Consider the following 22,689-nt stretch of genomic DNA (forward strand, 5'->3'; position numbering starts at 1 on the left):
CAATCTTTGCAATCTAATTTTCAAAACTAGTTTTGTGATGCCATCTATTAAAACTGCATCTACAATTAAGTGGCAGCCGATTCTAGAAGATTTTGTGTCAATATTTATGTTTAGCTGCTTTGAATCGTATAGAAATTAAGTTGGAAATTGTATATTTACACATACAATCCTCAACAGGTTAAAAAAACATTGAAAAGAGATTCATCACTTTATTTACTGTATACAAAATATTACTTACTGTAAGGCTGACAAAGCTGAGGAACTTTCTGAGCACTTCAATCATGACATCAAACTTTCCATCAGGCATGTGGTCCCGAAGAAGATCAGCGTACACCTGCATTAAAAATTATCAATACATCAAAATTTAATAAGACTTTAAGAACATGGGATTATGATAACTAACAGGGTCATTATAATATTGTCTGAAAGGACAGAATTCGTGGGATACCTGGTTCCTGGGCAATGCGACGCTGTCACCACTTTCGCTAGTAGATGAACCCACTGCTTGGCAGGTATATAGATACACTACATCCACAAAGAATGGTAGAGTGCATCAGGAATAACATCTCATCATGGACAGCGTGTGGGCAGAAAAGGTTTTGGATGAACGTGACCATTGACACATTGTTTCCGCCGACCCAAGAGTGACAGTGGCACAAATCACCACCGACTTCAACGAGGGAGGTGCTAGAAACGTCTCCATCAAGACCATCAGGCGATCATTAACTGCAATAGGTTATGGGAACTCCATCCTGTGATCCATCCGAATCGAAAAAGCCCCATCCTGTGATCATGACCCTAGTCAAAAAGCCCCGTCCACTTCAGTGAAGTACAAAATTCTTCATCTCTTAATATTTTATAGGATTCTTAATTTTTTTATGTTTTAATATTAGTTTTTAAAATATGAAGAGTATGGATTCACTATGTATTTATTTCGTCTCAAATCATTTAAATTGTTTTTAAAATAAGGACTTATTGTATTCTCTTGCTCAAAGGTTGGGGCAGTGATTAGATGTATTTTGTGGTCTGCGGGTCTCTGATTCCAGGATGCATTGGATCGATGATCTTGTCCACGAGGGAGTGGAATACATGTAATCTTTTTTTTTAATGAAAACCCAAATTATGGAATTAGAACATATAGTACTTAGTACCGTGCTAAGTTGGAGGTTGAGAAGATGGAAGAAGATATTTGCTGACATTAGACTTGAACTTCCGTGACTGTAATTTTCAGGAAATACGTATGAAGGAAGGTTGTTCCAGAAAACGGCAGTTGAATGAATAAATTATGAAGATGAAAAGTTGGTTCTGTGAATTTGGACAGTAAATGGATGTTGGCCGGGGGCGGCATGTGTTCGGAAAGAGAGAGCGGGAATTATAGAAGAAAATTCAGAAGAACAGTCCCATGGAAGTATCTGTAGAAAAGGCATGCAGCAACAGTATGTCTAGGAGACAACAAGTGGAGAAACTCTGTTAGAGATGAGACATTAATTAATCTAGGAGCCTGAGAAGAGTTCTGGAGACACACCGCCCAAGATGTTGGAACAATATTCCATAGTAGGGCGGATTTGCAATTTGTACAGAGTGAACAGCTGTTTGGAAGAAAAGTAATACTGAGAGCGAAAGAGAAAACTAAGCTTTTTTTGGATATAGAGGAAGCAATATTTGTAATGTGCTTGTGTCAAGACAGATTAGAAATCAGGAATATCATCCTGCCTAGAAATCGGAGTGTCACCAAAGATGAGCAGAAGAGCAAAGCAAAACTGAGTTTTAGAAGGATCAACTAAATTGTCTTTGCCACACTGAAGAATTACCTAGAGATCAGCATTTAAGGAATTGGTAGCGGATATTCGAGAAGTTGAAGCTGATTGAGCAGGGCAAGGTTTCTCAAAATGGAAAGTGGAACGCAATGTGCTATCATCGACAAAACTATGGATAGAATTTCCAGTCAATGGAAGAAGGTCATTAATATACAAGAGGAAAAGAGTGGGGGGGAAACTAGCACTGGTGGAAAAGTTAGAAGACAGAGACCATCTACCATCACCCTCAGTAAGAAATCAGAGAGAAAACTGGATAAACAATTAAAAAACAGTTGGCAAACCATAAGATGGAAGCCTTTCAGATGTCAAGAGCAACTGCTTGTGTTTCACCAAACTTTTCCATTGAATTTGTCCATAAATGGGTAACATAAGCCAGAATATCACCAGTGGAACGACACTGACAGAATCCATACTGGCGATCGTTGTTTGTTTGTTATTTGGTTTTTAGGAGCATTAGCAACTAAGGCCATATTGCTCCGGGATATGCAGTGTTCATTCCCTGACCTTTCCGCATCCTCCGTATTTGGTGGTGACGGGCTCGAACCCCGGTCTAATCAAGAAGCGTGTGCTATGCACTGCTGCTCCTTCCCACCCGGCTACGGTGGCACCAACGCATTTGCTGATGACCTTACCATTGTTGTCTCCGGACACTCAAGACTTGCTCTGGAAGATACTGCTAACCTAGTACTAACTAACCTTACCAACTGGGCTAAGACTAACCAACTGCACATCAATCCTCACAAGACAAATATGAAGATTTTTAAAACTAAACTGGATCTTCGGTGTCCCCCTCAGGTCAAGATAGACGGAATACGGCTCTCCCTGGTGACACAGACCAGGGTCCTTGGCGTCGTTATTGATCACCGGCTATCCTTCTTACCACACTTGCAACATTTATATGTAAAAATCAGAAAATTCTCTGCCTCAATTATCAGAATCTCCAGAAGCGACTGGGGTCTCTCTAAGCGTACCTTACAATTATACTATAAAGCTGCTTTCTTACCTATCACCACCTATGCTGCAGGAGCGTGGTTTCACCGAGCGACCAATTGCAAAATCAAACAGAAGCTTAACTCCATCCAGAGAAGCATTATTCTTTCTACCCATCGTGCTTGTAGAACTGTGTCAACTGCAGCATTGCAAGTAATATCTGGAAACACCCCCCTGGATCTATTCCTTATCTATAGAGAACTTGCCTACTGCTTGAAGAAAAGAATCCCAACTGAAATACTGGATATTGAACTCAACCTGGACAGTATACCAAACAGGAAAGAGCTCGTTGCTATAACGAGCTAATCAATTTCTGGCAGACAAGATGGGACACGACGACAAAACGTGTTGTTACAAGAACATTTATACCGGATGTCACATTTGCAACCAGCAAAGCGGTCAACAAGTGGTTCTCAATCAGCATGGAAACCTCCTTTCTGGTCACTGGACCTCTCAACCAGAAACTCCACCAACTAGGTCTACTAAATACCGATCTCTGTTTCTGTGGGTCTGTCGAGAGTTGGGAACATCTACTCTTTGAATGTGTTATCTACGAGGACCATAGACAACAACTCCACTCAGCAATTTCGAGATTTTCTCCTGACCAAGTAGAACTCCTGGTACAATCCCAAAGGAACTTAGGTGCACAACAGCACTTTGCGGCAGAGGTATTCAAGCGTAGAAGGAGGATCATCCTAGCAGCTTCTGCAAATAAATAACTAATGGCTGCTTGTTCATTACTTCTTTCGTCTTGCATGGGAAGAAATTAGTTCTTTTTTTTCCCTCTCTCTCTCTTTTTCTCCTGATCTGCTAGCACTAGTAGCCCTAGCATTCTCCTGCTAGCCTTTTCCTATCCATCCCATGTGGATAATTAATAATAATAATAATAAAAATAAATCCCTCTTTCTCCCCCCCCATCATTCTGCTTGCTGACCCGACGATCTATTCTTTTCCGTGACCAGGTTGTGGGATTTAAGCTTTTTTTTTTTTTTTTTTTTTTTTTTCGTGTTCTGATCTGGGCTGGGGCTCCCCAGACCAGGAAAGCTCCTCTCTCGCACTATATGTTTATTTTATTTATTATTTATTTTTTTTTTATTTATTTATTTTTTTATTTTATTTTATTTATTTATTTTTTGTTTGTTTGCATTGTTGTTCTAGCAATCCATCCTGGATTGGGACTTCCCTGGGCAGGGATAGTCCTTCTCCTCTTTACTTCTTCCCTCTCTTCATCTTATACAAGTTTTTCTTTCCTCCCTGGGAACTTTTCCCCAGGGAGGCCTCCTTGCCCTCCTTCTGCTAGGGACGAGTGCCTGGAGGAAGTCGTCCAGGTGATCACTGCTTCCAGGTAGCCAAAAGGCCAAAACACAACATCACACTACAGAGCACACATGGATGAAAAACTCCCCCCCTCCTCTTTCTCGCCTTCCTTTTCATCTATCTTCATCCAACATGGGATAATTCTGTGGGGATTTGGATTGGATAAAAGAAAAAAAAAATATTTTTATTTATTTATTTATTTTTTTTTATTTTATTATTTTTTTTTACACTACATACACTGGCCTTACCTTGACAGTCTGTAAAATCTGAACAGAGCAACGAGGCGGAGATGAACTTCTGTTCTAGGAGCCACCCATACAAAAACACAAAATTAATATTAAAATGACCTTTCCGCATCCTCCGTATTTGGTGGTCACAGGCTCTGATCCCGGTCTAATCAAGACGTATGTGCTACGCACTGCAGCTCCTGCATTCTCCCTACCCAACTCTGTATGCAAGCCTGGCTATGGAGGTGCCCTATAATTCTGTAGTTATGTATAGTAGGGTCTCAAAGTACATGAAAATTCAAAGTATGCAACCTCACTTATACATGACTGACTACCCCCATTCATAATTGAATGTGGTGGGGGGGACTCAGTCATATATTATGATTGTTTGATGATGCTTTTCACATGCAATTGATTTGTATGATTTGTAGTTATAGCTTGTCCATTTCACAACAGTATCAAGTAATGCTTTAAACACTTGTCAATTTTTTTTTTTTTTTTTTTTTCTCCTTGCTTTTTTTTTTTTTTACAACATGATACACAATATTCTCTGGACCTTTTAAATTTCACTAACCTACAACAAAGAGTTTTAAGTTGAAATGAAATGAAAAATCAAAATTAATCCTAACATAGAAAGATCTTGTATAATATGCTCAGTCAATTATAATAACATTAATTCACAAATATAACAACTAGTTAAGATTAAACAGAAGCAACTGTAACTGACTTGACACTGAATGAGAAGAGAATAATTCGCATACTTCTTTCTTTCCACAGACAGATTTATTCACAAATATCTGCATAAATTAATCTTAATTAATTAATGCTAATCTTGTCACCTTTCCATTGAATTTAGTGGAAGCAGTACATACCTGGTTGCCTTCAATCACATATCCCAGTAAAAGAGCTATATAAGCTGCAACAATGCTATGTTCCATATGTTTGCCGGCCTTCTGAAGTGCTGAAACACAAATCGTTAAAATTAAATGCGGGAAAAAAAAAACATTAAAAATAAAATATAAATAATTAATCATTATTCTAATAAATCCCAGTTTATTATTTTATTTGGCATTAATTTTAGAATTCATACCCTCTGTACAATAATTTTTGATGGGAACTGTGTTTAGAGCCAAATTATGGTCTAGGCCAATAAATTTTTATTGAATACCAGGTTTTATTAGAAAGATGCATGCACATATAGATTTTTTTTTTAATATGGGGGGGGGGGGTTAAAATTATGATTGTCATTATAGTTATGATTTTACTGGCACATTAGCACCTCAGGCTATTATGTGCCAAGACATGTTACACAGGTTTAAAAATAGATATGTAAATAAATTCTATTCATACATACCACTAGCAACCTGTAAACTGTCCCAGCAGCCTGTCTACTCTCCCATGTTTGACTGCAAAATCACCATTCAGTCTTTTACGTTTCCCACTACCTTGAATTTGGTAGTGGGAAACTTCTACCTCCTCGCTGACCCCACTCTTCCCTCTGGTGGGGCATGGGCATGCCCCACTGATTCCACCCGAGGTCGTCTTCCCTATTGACCTCATTCTTCTGTCTTTATCCCGACAATCTTCATTCTCCCTACCCAAATCTGTATGCAAGCAAATGTCCCACACGCCAAAAATAACCGTATCTAAATTATGCTGTTCGCCCACCATTTTGGCATTTCCAATTCTAGCCCAATATCCCCATACAATTTTTTTTTTTTTTTTTTTTTTTTATAGGTCCTAGCCATTGAAATCTTAGGAAACTAGGTGGCAGGACCTGCCAGAGTGAAAATTTAAACTAGTGGTTACTGGTCTGCCTCCATGGGGCGAAGTGCGGGCAACGTTGGACCTCAGCTGGGATCCAGCGGCTAAATGGCTAGAGGAACAACGGTACATAACATAACACACTCACATGATCCACATACTTTTAAATCTCTGGCCTTCCCAGTGAACTGGTACACTCACAATGAAAGCAACGCGGAGATGGGGGGAACCTCTGGTGCCATTAGGCATTTAACACACTTTAATTTAACACTTTAACCTTGAATTTGGTACCAACCAAATGACATGTTTTTCTGGGATTGCTGTTACCCAAATGTATGCAATTGATAAATGCTATAGCTTGCATACATTTCCATGCTTAGATAACAGCACCCTGCTTGCATTTTTCAGTGACAAAACCTGAAGTACAATTTTTTTAAGCAGCCTATAAGCTCAATTTATCCAAGTCTTTGTAGTGGCATTAACTACGCTGCCCATCTTCGTATCATCAGAAAATTTAGACATTAAATTTGATATACCTAAATCAATACCTAACCTCGAGCGGGCCATTAATGATCCCTCTCATCCCTGCTACTCATTATTCCTTTATCCGAAGCAGTAACATGCCCCAAATACCATACTGCTCCAATTTGTACAGCAAGTCATTCATGTGGAACAGTATCAAAAGCTTTATTTAAATATAAATACAGGATGCTAAAATTATTTATAGCATTTAGTTCCTTTGTTCACAGCGCTGATTAGTTCGGTCAGACAGGATCTCCCATGCAGAATAATTCAACTCCTTCCTAAGTATAAACTAGGCTATGTAAAATGCCACTCCACTTTCTCTTCCAGACTGTTGTACAGATTCGTTGACTGGATGAATATAGTTTGAAAAGATGCAGTATTTTCTTCTATATTCAATAATGACAATGTTAATTATCTAGTGGCACCAGGGGTCTCCCACAACTCTGCATAGTATCTCTGTGATGCACACTATTCACTGCAGAGGCCAGACTGTATGTGTAAGTGTTGGGTTATGCTGTTATGATCATCTGGCCTCTTAGCTATGGGACGACTTGGAAACCAAGTCCCCCCATTACTACCTCGGGGGGTGGAAATGGGGGGACTTGGTAAAGCAAATGTAGTAGGTAAGCAGATGTATGAGTACCCTGGCAGCGTTGAATCCTGGGCATCACCTGAGCTTGCCAATAAGGGCCCCGATAGGGAATAAAAAGACAAAACAGAAACTGGAGGAGAGGTAAAAACGGGGGGTTGAAGGGGAGCATGGGAGTTACAGTTTGAATTTGGGATAAAAGGGGATAGGCAAAAAGTATGGGAAAGGGGAGGGAATAGGCTGCCCAATGTGGGAGGTTTTGCCATGTTCGTTGTTGTGGCAAGCAACCCAAGCCGGCCAGACTAGCCAAAACCAGCGTCAGCATTGCATCAGCACAGGCAAGAGGGGCACCTGTTTACATGTTTGCTTGTTATTTGGTTTTTAGGAGAATTAGCAGCTAAGGCCATATTGCCCCAGGGATATGCGGTGGTCATTCCCTGACCTTTCCGCATCCTCCATATTTGGTGGTCACGGGCTCGAACCCCGGTCTAATCAAGAAGTGTGTGCTACGCACTGCTGCTTCTGCCCACCTGGCTACGGAGGCACCCTGTTTACATGAGTATGCAACATACATTTCTAATTCCCGTGCACATTTACACACTTGCTAATCATACAAGCAAACAGGACATTTTAGGGTTTTTTTTTTTTTTTTTTTTCTGTGATGTTTATTCAGGATGCATATCAAACGATAACTTTACTAACATTTATCCATCTTCCACTCACATTCACCCCTTCTTTCATATAGACAGCACCCACACACTTTTTAGCCTTCAAAACAGCCCGAATTCGTCTAGGCATGGACTGAACAAGATGCTGAAAATGTCGTGCAGGAATGGAGTTTGTTTGTTATTTGGTTTTTAGGAGCATTAGCAACTAAGGCCATATTGCTCCGGGATATGTGGTGATCATTCCCTGACCTTTCCATATCCTCCGTATTTGGTGGTGACGGGCTTGAACCCCAGTCTAATCAAGAAACGTGTGCTACGCGCTGCTGCTCCTTCCCACCTGGCTACGGAGGTGCCACAGGAATGGAGTACCATGCAGATATGATTGTGTCACACAGTTCCTTGAGATTAAACAGTGTAGGCTCGCAGTGAACACCCTTTCAGCTCATCCCAAAGATGTTCAATAGGATTGAGATCCAAGGACTGAGCAAGGCCACTACAGCAAAGAAAAGTCATTGTCATGTTTCTGGAGCCATTCCATAGTGATTGAGGCTTTGTGCACCAGCACATTATCCTGCTGGAAGTAACCATCTGACTGAGGATAAACTGTCAACATGAACGGATGCACTTGGTCAGCAACGATGTTTAGGTACTATGTGGCATTCAGACGTAAATCTATGGGTATCAATGGACCCAACGTGTTCCAAGAAAACATTCCCCACACAATAACACTGCCCCCACCACCTTGCACGATAGTCGCCAGACATGACGGGTAGGTGCCTCCATAGCCAGGTGAGAAGGAGCAGCACACGCTTCTTGATTAGACTGGGGTTCGAGCCTGTCACCACCAAATACCGAGGATGCGGAAAGGTCAAGGGAATGATCACCGCATATTCTCGGAGCAATATGGCCTTAGTTGCTAATGTTTCTAAAAACCAAATAACAACAACAACATGATGGGTCCGCGGATTCATATTGTTTTTGCCAAATTCTGAGCCTTGCATCAACATGACACACCAGGAACTTCGACTCATGAGACCAAGCAACTGTTTTCCAATCCTCGATAGTCCAGTGCTGGTGTTGCTGTGCCCACAGGAGGCATGCTCTCTTGTTCTTCATTGATAACAAAGGCACGTGATGTGGCCGTCGGCTGTTGTAGCCCATTCGCGACAAAGTGAGACTAGTGTTCCGTTATGATATTTTGTTCTGCGCACCAAGGTTGTATTCTGATGTGATGTGCGACATTGTGGCCCATCTGTTTGCTTGCACAATTCTAGCCATCCTCCTCTGACCTCTCTCATCAACAAGCGATTTTCTTTCACAGGCGTGCCGTTGAGAGGACGTTTTCTGTTCATTGCACCATTATCGATACACCCTTGAAACTGTGGTGCATGAAAAGTTCAGGAGAACTGCTGTTTCAGAGATGCTTTGTCCAGCATATCTTGCTCCTACTACCATGCCACGTTTGAAGTCCGTTAGACCACTCCTTTTCCCCATTCTTGCTACGGTTTGTATGCTTAACTGATACTAGAAAGTTTGTTCTGCTGCATTTATATCCGCAACTGCAGTCATGTGACTTGCAATGCCGTGGGACAAACCATTTGTGTGACAGCAGGGGTGTACCTAATAAAGTGGCAGCACAGTGTATATGACCAGGCTTGCAGGATCCTCCCCCTTATATTTATTAGTGCACAGATCACACTTATTCTTATTTACACAAAGTATGTCACTCATTACACTGCTCAATGTATGAATGACACTTTGTGTGTGTGTGTGTGTGCAGGCCAAGTTAACACTTAACATTCACTCAGGGGTTCACCTAGGCAGCACAGGCAACCCGCATGTCCCGCAGCCAGCACTAGCCCCGATCGGTTGCAGCAAACACTCAATCACCAAGTCTTTTTTATGCATGCATGCCCCACAAGTAGTCTTCTACCCAGGAACCAAGCGAGAGTAGTGGGTAGCAGAAGAGGGCAGAAATTTATGCTCCCTGACATCCAGTAGCCAGCTCGGGCGAAGGGCACACACTTATTCTACAACCAAAGACATAATACATGGTGTGACAAACACTGCACATACAGAATCATTTGCTTCTCTTCCCCCCCCCCCCCACAGGCTTATCACTTCACACAAACATAAGACAGATCCCCAGAAATTAAGTTGGGTTGGTCAAGTCCAGGAAATAAACAAGCTTGCCCTGGGGACAACCAGGGGCACACAGCTTGTAAAATCTGGGAGATAAGGAGTCGCTGTTAGGATTACCTTAGTTTTGGCCTATTGGTTTTGCTGCTGTGGAGGTGGATTTGGTAAAGGAGCCACCCCATGTAGGTGGCCCCTAAGATTATTTTGCCTGGTTTCAAATATGACTTTTGTGTATTTTGTAAATTCTTCATAATAATCTTCTGTAATGAGATTTTTCTGATTACGCAGGAAAATCATCCAAGAAATCAGCAGACTTCTCTGGTTGTCATACATTGGGCACTCATATAACAAGTGGCTCCAATTCTCTGGGGCATCACATGTGCAGTTAGGATCTTGTTTTAGCCCTAGTTATGTAGTTTGGCTCTAAATGGAGCCATGTCCTGTGAGGAAGAACGCCAGGAGCCTATCACTCACTTGAGAGAGAGAGAGAGAGAGAGAGAGAGAGAGAGAAGACCAACCCTACTTTGGGGAGAAACTTCCTTGTCACCTCTCATTTGGCTGATTGGTCCCAGTTTGTTTGCCATATTTGCTGGAATTCTGTGTCAATTCTCTTCCTTTCCTTCTTTGGGTCATTGGTTAGGTCTAAGGTACGACAACAGAATTTCTGTCGCCGTACCTTTCTGTTTATAGCGGAGACCAAGGTGTATTGGTTCTAAATCGAGCAGTAAAGTGTCTGCCAAGATTTGCAAGGCTGGTGTTGTACTTATGCAGCAAGATCGGGTATCCAACAGTATTATACGTTGTATGGTTTCTTTTGTTTCTTACTGTTGCTGCACAATGAAGTCAGTGCATTCATTAACTTCATGATAATCTTAATATACTGTGTTATTACTGCATATCTTCCATGACTAGCTTTTCACTACTTTGGACTTAACGTGATTTGCACATGATCCTGTTGGGTAAGTATTTGACCATTCTTTACCTGAGGGTGAGGAGGAGATAATAATTAGTATGATTCACATTAGTAATAGTAGTATTTTTATCTTTCTTTTGATTCAATTCTATCAAAATAAAAACAGAGTTACTCATTAGACACCCTGTAGAAATAAAGAAATTTTCTTTCAGTCAAAGTGCAGTGAGCTTTTGGAACCTAATCTCACGGAATTGGAAAACTTACATAAATTTAAAGAATGACAGATGCCCCTGTCACATTTATGATATATATTGATTGCCCACTGATTTTGTCAGGCACAAAGCTGAGTAGAAAGGTAGAAATCGTGATTGCCAAGTTTCAATTTTAACAAAAGTAATTTTTAACAAGATAGTGGCAAAAGGCATCGCACAGGTGCCCCTTGAAAATTACATTCCTGCCGACCGATTTTGATAAAAATATGGAATTTTTTCTATCTTCCTAAATATCAACAAAACTTTCACTGCTATTTTCATAGAGAAATTGCATTCAAGAACTTGTCAGGGTACCTGCCATTTTCTTGGCAACTACGTATTTGGCATTTGCCAAATACGTAGTTATTTACACGTGTTTGTTTAAAGTTTCATGTTACTGGTTTTTCTTTTACCATTAGTTCAATCAATATCTACAGTAGTCTTATATGTAGCATGTTTTAAAATTTTTAGGGTTTTTTATTAAAACTTTAAAAAATTACATAAAATATGTACTCAATCCATTAGGAAAAGATGAAATATTGACACTGTTTAAAAAAATTTCAAAAAGATCTTAAAAGGTTTTTCCGAAAATTAAATTGAAATTTGGACACCTGCCACTATTTTTTCCTACATCCCCCCCCCCACTACATTTTGGGTGCTGCCATCACCACAGGTATAAATAAGAAAGCTAATAAAAAAGTTCCAAAAAGTGGAACTTCTTGTTTTATTTATTTACCTTTACAGGGGGAAAAAATTAAGGTAAATGAAGCATTTTTATAAGCTATCCCCCCCTTTCAAAGTGGCCCCCAGCCAATTATCTGCTGATGTTTTGTTTGTTTGTTTGTTATTTGGTTTTTAGGAGCATTAGCAACTAAGGCCATATTACTCCGGGAAATGCGGTGGTCATTCCCTGACCTTTCCGCAGCTCGAACCCCGGTCTAATCAAGAAGCGTGTGCTACGCACAGCTGCTCCTTCCCACCTGGCTACGGAGGCGCCATCTGCTGATGTCCCAGCATTCATACCACTTTTGAAGGCATCACTCCAAGTCTTAAACTGAATTGGCACACCACTATATTGGTGTTTGGTGCGAATATCATAGAACGTAATCAATAGTGCAGAAGAATACTAGGGTTTAATCATGATAAATAAGTAGTTTGAAGGTTTTAATCACTTGTTGGGCATATATCTTTTATATTTAGCTAAGGATAAAACTAATTTAACATTGTCATCGTTACGGCATAGCATAACGGTGATAGCATATATCTTGTACATGATGGCGCAAGGTATACAGTAAGTCTTGGTCCTTGAGATTGTCACAGACATTCTCTCAGATATGTCAGACAAGCTGTTCTTGCTACCTGGGAGTCTAAAACGCTGATGGAACTGATATTCGGGTGACACTCAAGTCAAGTGGACCCAATTTCGGCGAAGTCCGGACGGTCTATGACAGCCAAATCCTCTACTTGCACCTTCACGATGGTGGTACTGTTAGTAATCCTGGGTATAACCTTCATGCTCAAGTACATGGTGGGTGACCACCCAGGTGTGAACCAACGTAAGCAGGGGTCGAGGTGTGGCGCCCACACCACATGGAGGTACGCCGTCCCTCTATGTTACCAGGCAGTACTAGGTGGTAGATGACTCTCATCAACCGGTTAAATACCACCACTTTGCTTATTGGAGGCTTGAAGTGGTGGAACCCATGTTTAGTCTCTAGAGCTAAGTTCCGGCCAACCCTTCCCTATCTCTTCCACCATGCAGTATGATTGATGATTTTTGAGGTTATGATGAATGTCGTAGCGAGATCCAATATTCCTTACATTTCGAGGGTACAGCTCTAAAACGGTGTTCGCAGGCCAGCCGCTAGATAGTACACCGGACCAAACCTATTGGTAACTCTCTAGGAGGCTTCCGGATCAGATCAGCTAGTGTATAATCTTGCTACCTCTACTCTGCCAGATAGTGACTGGAGGGAGTCAGAGTAGTGTGTATGCGGGGGGCATTGTCGAGGCCACGTTATGTCAAGGATCTGGTTATATTCTTACCACATGTATGCCATATCCAAAAATTTCATTACTTCATACAGCATGTCCCAACCACTTTTTCTTACTATTGAATACACCATGAATTGTCAAAATAATAGAGCAAGCTTATCTGCAAAAAGATCTAAACCTCCCAAGGACTTCCTAATTCATTTCACAAATATACGTGGTCTCAATTCCAATCTCAACGATGTCCATTTCCACTTGCAATCTTCCAAACCTCGTGTGCTTTTTCTGACTGAATCTCAGTTATCAGTTGATTCAACTACTGCTCATCTCAGATGTCCAAATTATTTGCTGTATGATTCCTTTCGCCTCAAAGGTGGTACTTGTGCATATGTCCGTTCTGATATTCCCTGTCAGAGACTTGGCAATTTGGAATCTCCTCTCTTTGATCTTCTCTGGCTTAAAATCTCTCTACCTCATTGTGTAAAATTCATCTGTTGTCTCTACCGTTCTCCCAACTCCACTAATCACTTGGAGCTCTTTGACTTCCTCTCTTTGCAACTTGACTTTCTCCAGTCCAACTTTCCTAACAGTGAGGTAATTTTCCTTGGTGATTTTAACGTTCACAACTCCAGCTGGCTTCCATTTTCTAGTCTCACCGACCCAGCAGGTCGAGATGCTGAGGCTTTTACAATTGCTAATGACCTAGCACAGATTGTTCATTTACCTACAAGAATACCGGACAATCCTAATCATACAGGCAATACGTTTGATCTTTTTCTCACAAACAACCCTTCTAAGTACAAGGTTGAAGTGAGAGGTCCTTTAGGCACTTCAGATCACAACTTGGTGAGTGTCTCTTCTCCAATGGAACCTTTATCTCATGGCTATTCCCAACCTCGTATTGTTTGGCATTACAAGAATGCAAAATGGGATGACCTGCGAGACTTCTTTTCTTCTTTTCCTTGGTCTGATTACTGTTTCAAAACTTCTGATGTCAACGTTTGCTCAGATCGTGTCAGTGAAATTATTCTTACAGGAATGGAATCCTTTATCCCACACTCCACTTTAAAATCTCGTCCTTTATCTAAACCTTGGTTTTCCAATAAATGTGCTAAGGCTGTCCAAGAGAAGAATGTTGCATATCGTAATTGGCTTGTTTCTAATTCTTCAGTTTCATTTTCTGCCTACACCAAAGCTCGCAACAATTGTAAAGCAGTTATTAATCAGTCCAAACTAGAGTTTGAACAGGCTAAGAGTAGAAAACTTGCTTCTTGCCCTAATGGTAGCCGAGCATTCTGGTCTCTTGCCAAAGCTATTGGCCGCAACTTTTGCCCATCTCTGCTCCCACCTCTGTCCAAACCAGATGGTTCTGTTGTCACTTCAGCCAAGGATAAAGCTGACCTGCTAGCATCCCATTTTTCTTCAAGCTCATGTATTAATGATCTTGGTAAAACACCTCCCACCATTCCTAACACGCTCCATTCAATGCCTCCTGTGGTCTTCCGTCAAAAGGATATCAGGATTTTGATGAATCTTGATGCTAAGAAAGCTCCAGGTCCTGATGGTATTTCTCCACTTGTTCTCAAAACCTGTGCTCCTGAACTTACTCCTATTCTTTGCCGCCTTTTTTCACTTTCTTATTCCAAAGGTGTTTTTCCTTCTGCTTGGAAATTTGCTCATATCCAGCCAGTACCTAAAAAGGGTGACAAATCCCTCCCATCCAATTATCGTCCCATTGCAATTACTTCTACTCTTTCTAAAGTAATGGAGAAATCAATTAACCGCCAACTCTTAAACTACCTAGAAACCTTCAGTCTGATCAACGATCGCCAGTATGGATTCCGTCAGTGTCGATCCACTGGTGATGTTCTGGCTTATGTTACCCATTTATGGACTAATTCAATGGAAAGGTTCGGTGAAACACAAGTAGTTGCTCTTGACATCTCAAAGGCTTTTGATCGTGTTTGGCATAAAGGTCTTCTAAACAAGCTTCCATCTTATGGTTTGCCAACTGTTTTTAGTAATTGGTTATCCAGTTTTCTCTCTAATCGCTCACTGAGGGTGATGGTAGATGGCTCTCTGTCCTAACTTCTCCACCAATGCCGGGTGTCCCCCAAGGTTCAGTTCTTTCCCCCACTCTTTTCGTCTTGAATATCAATGACCTTCTTCCATTGACTGGAAATCCTATCCATAGTTTTGCCGATGATCGCACATTGCATTCAACTTTCCATTTTGAGAAACCTTGTCCTGCTCAATCAGCTTCAACTTCTCGAAAATCTGCTGCCAATTCCTTAAATGCCGATCTTCAGGTAATTCTCCAGTGGGGCAAAGACAACTTAGTTGATTTCAACCCTTCTAAAACTCAATCTTGTCTTATATCTCGCAAAAAGGATTGTTCTGCTCCTATGCTTATCTTTAGTGACGCTCCGATTTCTAGGCAAAATGATATATCTCTTTTGGGGATTACCCTGACTTCTAATCTCTCTTGGCACATAGCACATTACAAATATTGATTCCTCTGCATCTAAAAAACTTGGTTTTCTCTTTCGCTCTCGGCGTTACTTTTCTTCCAAACAGCTGCTCACTCTGTATAAATCGCAAATCCGCCCTGCCATGGAATATTGTTCCCACATTTGGGGTGGTGCCCCCAAAACCTCTCTCAGGCTTCTTGATTCCATTCAGAAGAGGGCAGTTAGGTTAATTAATGATTCATCTCTAACAGAGTCTCTCCACTCGCTTTCTCATAGACGCACTGTTTCTGCTGCATGCCTCTTCTACAGATACTTCCATGGGCACTGTTCTTCTGAATTGGCTTCTATAATTCCCGCTCTCTCTTTCAAAACAGTCCGAACACGTGCCGCCACCAGCCAACATCCATTTACTGTCCAACTTCAAACCCACAGAACCAACTTTTCATCTTCCTCATTTATTCATTCAACTGCCGTTTTCTGGAACAACCTTCCTTCATACGTATTTCCTGAAAATTACAATCTACAGAAGTTCAAGTCCAATATCAACAAATATCTTCTTTCATCTTCTCAACCCCCAACCCAAGCACGGTACTAAGTACTATAGGTTCTAATAACTCTCATGTTTGGGGTTCTGATAAAAAAAAAAAAAAAAGAACTAGAGAGCGTAATACATATCGCTGCATTAGCTTAGCACAGTATTGGAAATTAAATTTATCTTATTTCTTTTCATTGTTAGTCAATTAAATAGTATTTAAATTAAAATTATGTCCCAGACTAGATCAGCAAAGCAACAAGTATAAAGTAGCAGGAGTGCTGTGGCTTTTGGGAGAACTGAAGGTAAATTCTCTAACACATCACAGCCCAAAAAAATGTACAACTTGTTTGTGGAACTGTCTGGAACAGAACATGATCTAGCCAAGGAGGATGTCTTTGCGTGTTTGCTAGGTGTAGAGAGTGTCAAGAAATTACATGCCAACTCAGCATCCCCGTGGACTGGAGATATGTGTAAATGTGTACCCAATTCATAAAGGGGGATCAAAGGGTGACACAAGTAATTACAGACCTGTTAGTTTAACTTCTGTTCCAAGGAAAATAATGGAGTCACTGGTTAAAGATGTAATGCAGCATTATCTAGGCAGACTGCAGTTATAGTTCAGATACAGCATGGGTTTGTTAAGGGAAAGTCTTGTCTGACAAATTTGATTGGATACTATAATGTGGTCTCAAAGGAACTGGATGTAAAAAATAATTCTGATATCATATACTTGGATTTTAGGAAAGCTTTTGATATTGTTGCACATGGAAGTCTACAGTACAAATTGGGCATTAAGGGCAAGTTGCTACAATGGATAAAAGGATGGCTGAGTAGGAGAATTCAGGGTGGTAATCAGTGGATGCTGCTCTTCGTTGACTAATGTTATTAGTGGATTCCCCCCCCAGGGTTCGGTGTTTGGCCCATTGTTGTTTTCTGTATTTATCAATGATACTGATGAAGGTATATTAGAGATAATGTCTAAGTTTGCAGACGATATGAAGATTGGCAAGGTTTTTAATGACAGTAATGATAGTACACTACTGCAACAGGATCTAGAAAAGTAGAGCATGTGTGCTGGGAGGTAGCAACTGAAGTTTTACATTGACAAATATAAAATACTGCATATGGGTAACAATAACCCCAGAGTAATGTACCAACTAGGTGGTACTACACTTAGGGTAGCAGAGAATGAAAAGGACCTGGGGGTAATTGTGCAGCCAGATATGAAGTTTTCTAAGCAGTCCAGACAGACTGCAAGAGTAGCCCATGGTGTCTCATTAATGATATACAGGAATTTTGCTAGCAGGGATAAGGAGGTGATTGTCCCAATGTATAAGGTCAGGCCACATATTGAGTACTGTTATTGTTTGTTATTTGGTTTTTAGGAGCATTAGCAACCAAGACCATATTACTCTGGGATATGCGGTGGTCATTTCCTGACCTTTCCGCATCCTCCGTATTTGGTGGTGACGGGTTCGAACCACGGTCTAATCAAGAAGCGTGTGCTACGCACTGCTGCTCCTTCCCACCTGGCTATGGAGGTGCCCATATTGAGTACTGCATACAGGTCTGGAGGCCTCAGAGCTGTTGGAACAAGTATAGAGAAGAGAAACAAGATTAGTGAGTGGAACAAAGGGTTGCTGTTACCAAGAAAGGCTTGAGTTCTGCAAGGTGATCTGATTGAGGTGTATAAGGTCTTGAATGGTTTGAGCAAGCTCAATGCTGATGGGATTCTTCTGCTTGCTCAGATCACGAACCTGAGGGGGCAAAAACTCAAATTGAGGAAAGATGGTTGTAGAAAATGTGTGGAAATTTGCCTTTAACCAGCGGGTGGTTGATTGCTGGAACAACTTTCCATCTGTCGTAGAAGTTGACAATAAATAAATTCAAGGCTGAACTAGACAAACATTTGGAGTGAATGGATGGGTGAAACGGGAAGGGTTTTTTTTTTTTTTTTTTTTGTTTTTTCGGCTGATGCTAAATAAGCTTGCTTTCTTGCATCGTATGCCTCTACTAATACTTCACTGTCACTCTCCACTGGATATTTGGAATGTCATCAATCTTTATCCTTTCAGTTTCATTTTATCAGAGGAAAAACATAATCATGTGGAGGCAAGGTAAGGAGAATGCAGAGGAAAAACTACAGGAGAGGATCCCCCCCCCCCCAAAAAATCTTCAGTGCACAATGCAATGTGTGCAGGAGTATTGTTATGGTTAAGAAACTATTCACCAATTTCAAACAACTGATGGAATTTTCTTCTAACATTTTTCAAGTATGACAATAATAAATAGTAGTATAGTCTGGTGTTACTAAACATTTATAAATTTCAAGCTTACCTTTCATTAGCGTTTCTTCCAATGCTAAAGCTTCAGCTTGAATAGCCTGGGAAGTTGAAGAAGCAACTGGTACACAAGTCTGACTGTTACTACTTTTCTGTTCCAGTTGTTTCTGTTTTTGCTGTTCTTCATTTTTCTTTTCTTGTGAACTAAGTAATGCATCAGCCTGCTCTTCTGACTGTCTAGCAGCTTCTAATTTGCTGAGTAAGACCTACACAATAAAACTGTAAATCACTATCAAGCTACTTATAAGCTAGTCACAATTTAACCTAAACAAATAGAAGAAGGGGGGGAAAATCTGCAAAAGGTTCAAAGTTTTACAACACCAGGATGCTACTATACATCACATTATATGCAATATTTCTTTGTTGGGAGTTTTCTACCACATCAGCAGGCTATAGCACACCATGCTTAGTTTTACCCAAGAATTTCTCTGGTTCCCCCACCCATCTAGTGCTAAATTGTTTTAATCAGATCACTGCTTAGAGAACATGGTATACATTTATACATTGATGATCTTCATGCAGGAGAGCACTTTTGTGATGCGCAGCTTGAAGGATGATTTGTAGTACTGGTGGTGAGCAGCGTATTACATTTAGGACACTGAGAAGTAATTCGTTGCCTCTTAGTAGATAAGCACGAGTAGCATACATATGTCCAACTCTCAGACAAGTCAGTGTTAACTTCCTCCTGCCTGTTCATTCTGAAGCTAGATGACCATATTTTTAAAACTAGTTTAATGTGCTTCAGTTTATTTTCAGTTTGATCTTCCCAACTTAGTTGCCACTGGTGTAAGCAGTGGTGCCAAATTATCCATGGAATCTTGGTAAGGTATTGATTTAGTAGCAGTTGTCTAGGATTCCTACATGTCCATTCATTCAGCAAAAGTGTGTGTGTCTACTCTGTTCTGCAAGGACAGATAGTGAATGTAGGATTTCACAAAAGACTGTATGAGAGGCATCCAAGTGTTTTAAGTGCTCACAATGAACTTATAGAGTTAGTAAATATACTTTCCAGTGTATTATGGATTTCAAATGTTCTATGGTTTCTCTTTTTTGACCCATCTGTGTTTTTAAGCCAAAGGTCACATTTTGGTGGAGCTGAGCTCCAAGGTGGATGAAGCTTTGGAATGATTGCAATGTTTTTTTTAATGTGAGTTTCAAGTTTGGCAAGAGTTTGAGTTACATACTATATGGCAATTGACAGACAGATGGTTGCGATACAGTTTCCCATAGTGGCATAAATAATACTGGACACTTAAAGTGTTTGGGCAAAAAACAAACTTTGCATGCATATTGCAATAGGCTGTTGTCTCCTAATGGAGAGTGGTACTTTGCATGCTTCAGCGTATAAACTACGAATTGGTGAAGTATTCAAGGCTCTTAATGCAATATGTATAGCACTGTGGCGAATGAGGTTGAGCCGTCACAGAACACTGGCCTTGGAGTCATAGAGTGATGTTTGAGTAGCACTGAAGGATACTTAAGCTTGTTTTAGTGATTGGCTCTCAACTGTTTGACAAGTTCAAGGAAATTTAGCTTATGGTCAGAAATGACTCCTAAGAAATAAATGCTGGTTTGAACTGGTATTGGTTGTCTAATATTATTTCTGAGTTGTGGTGAAATCTATGTTGCTAAAGAAAATGAATACAGATTGTGCATAGCGTTGGGGGGAAGGCACCTCCAGCGGTTTCCCACACATCTGCGCCATATAATAAACTCTGTGGAGACAAACAGTATCACTGTGAAAGCCAGAAAATTTGTGTGTGTTGTAAATGATTTTTTTTTGTTATTTGGTTTTTAGGAGCATTAGCAACTAAGGCCATATTGCTCCAGGGATATGCGGTGGTCATTCCCTGACCTTTCCGCATCCCCTGTATTTGGTGGTTACGGGCTTGAACCCCGGTCTAATCAAGAAGCGTGTGCACGCACTGCTGCTCCTGCCCACCTGGCTACGGAGGTGCCTGTTGTAAATGAAATATTGTGCTGGATTCTGTTGGGTGTCTTAGCTTTTGGCCGCAGAGCCCCTGGTGGGACCCCATGTTGCCCGCACACACACACCATTAGGAGGTAGTCAGGCTGCCCATAATTCTCTGGCTAGTCTCCTCCAGTCGCCTGATTTTCCTGGAAAGAGACCAAGTAAAAAAAAAAAAAAAAAAAGATATAGAGTACAGGATGTACCAGAGAGGGTAAAGGAAAGGAGGTATAGACAGAGAAATGGAGGATGTAAAGGGCGGCATCCTTTGCAGGTTGGGTGGGAATTCTCCCACCTAAGAGGAAAGTGGAAGAAGAAAGTCCTCGAGAGGGTGGGAAGACAGTCACTTATCAATAGAGATACGGATGAAACAATTCAAGCGACCCGAGTGTCAAGTCCAGTAACTAGAAGTGGTCACAATCTAGGTGAAGATGTTCACAGTCGGGTTAAGACAGTCAAATTTGGACGAATCCGAGGTGGAGATGTTCAGTACATGAGAAAAGGGTGTCGATCAATGTGCATTAGGTCCAGGACGCTGAATCAGTGATCTTCTTCTGGTGAAGAGATCTTGGGCGAAGGCAAAGAAAGCGTGGTACTGGTCTTCCTCATTGATCAGAAAATGTTCATTTCCTCGAGGCAAGGCATGTATTTTTGTTATGAGCAACGTTCGCAGGTAGTCGTAGAGCACGCAAACATAGAATAGATGATCCCAGTCTTCGTTTTTACCAAAAAGACAGCGAGGGTCATCCACGATGTTCACGGTGGCAAGTTTGTGATTTATGGATCCATGGCCTGTAATTAGGAAAGTGGTGTATAAACCTGGGCTGTTTATACTGGAGCTGGTATAGACAGAGTAGATCCATGCTCCAGCATGGATCTACTCTAAAGCTCCATGCTGGAGCTTTAGAGTAGATCTGGGCTATTTGAGGTAAGAATTTTTTAGTGATGGAGCCTCTGGGGGTGGTATTCCATCTGTTTTGCCAGGTATTAGGAAGGTAGACTGCAAGGTTTGCTGAGTTTGTAGTGAAATCCAGGATATCGGTATGGGGTACCTTTGCGAGCCGGTAGTGCACGCTGTTGCGAATTATCTGCAGGTCCAGAGGGAGAACTCCTGCCAAGACTTGGAGCGCTGGGTTGCTTACTGCGCAGCAGGCACAGGTGATAGTGAGAAGAATATTATGCTGAATGGAGGTGAGCTTCCTTTGGTTACAAACAATGAGTGCACGATGATACCAGACACCTGCACAGTAGGTTATAATGGGAATAAATGCAGCCTTGTATACCATTTGCAGTGAGTGGCAATTTAGGCCCCAGTCAGACCTGCTGATCCTCACTACCATTGCGGTGTAGTTCCTGACTTTGCGATGGAGGTAGTCTAGATGCAGGTAAAAGTGAGCTTGGGGTCAAGAATTACCCCAAGGTACTTCGTCTCAGTTGCCAGTTTGAAACCATTGATTTGCACCCACACACTTACTTTGTTGATGGCTCCTATTATTATTAGCCATATGGTACAAGGAAACATGAGGCTTCCAAAAAAAAAATTTTTTTTTTCTGAGTTACTCTGAGAGAGAGAGTCAGAAGTAGAAAGGAATTACCAAGAAAAAGAAGAATGATGATATCCAGCTCAGGACCTTGGGTGTGCCAAGCCCATCTCACCAGGTGAGCCCCTGGGATTAAATTTTGATAGTAACAGGAAATGTCAAGATTATCAGCAGACAGTGCTGTGTGGAAGCTGCTCTGCTAGTGCATTTATTGCAACTATGAACAGGGTGGGGTTAAGTACTAATTCCTGCTGGACTCCATCTTCTTACAAAAACTGTTTGGATATTGCAGTTTTAACATGTACTTCGTTGTTTGCTGGTTCAGGAAGTTTTGTATGAAAATAGGTGGGTGTTCATGCGGTCCACGGTAATGCAATTCACAAAGGATCCCATACTTGCAAGTGGATCAGAAGCTTTACTGATGTCAAAATAAACCATTCCCTAGTGTTTTGATTGAAGTCTTTTAACTTTACCAATATGTCATGTGTTGATCTATTTCGTCACACTCTGGTTTGGTCTATATGGGTGATGTTATTATTTTCCAGATACCGCAAAGTCTATAGTTAACCATTTCCTGAAATAATTTATAGAGGCAGCTTAGTTAAGGCACTAGGTCTGTAATGAGTTGGAATAGCAGGA

The 22,689-nt window shown here is 41.0% G+C and overlaps 1 protein-coding gene across 5 annotated transcripts in view; it reads right to left on the bottom strand.

The window, feature by feature from the left end:
• LOC150081850 (wings apart-like protein homolog) overlaps positions 1-22,689 on the bottom strand; it is a 287,626-nt gene that overhangs the window by 15,303 nt on the left and 249,634 nt on the right. For all 5 annotated transcript variants that reach the window (XM_090378945.1, XM_090378944.1, XM_090378942.1 and 2 more), the window contains 3 exons: positions 18,536-18,746; positions 5,224-5,312; positions 239-334 (listed from right to left, as the gene is read on the bottom strand). In XM_090378945.1, the coding sequence (XP_090235071.1) occupies positions 239-334; positions 5,224-5,312; positions 18,536-18,746 (396 nt within the window). The remainder of the gene's footprint in view (positions 1-238; positions 335-5,223; positions 5,313-18,535; positions 18,747-22,689) is intronic.

Source organism: Mastigoproctus giganteus, chromosome 8, assembly GCF_048544385.1.
Source record: "Mastigoproctus giganteus isolate SK-2022 chromosome 8, ASM4854438v1, whole genome shotgun sequence".
Classification (NCBI taxonomy): Eukaryota; Metazoa; Arthropoda; class Arachnida; order Uropygi; family Thelyphonidae; genus Mastigoproctus; species Mastigoproctus giganteus.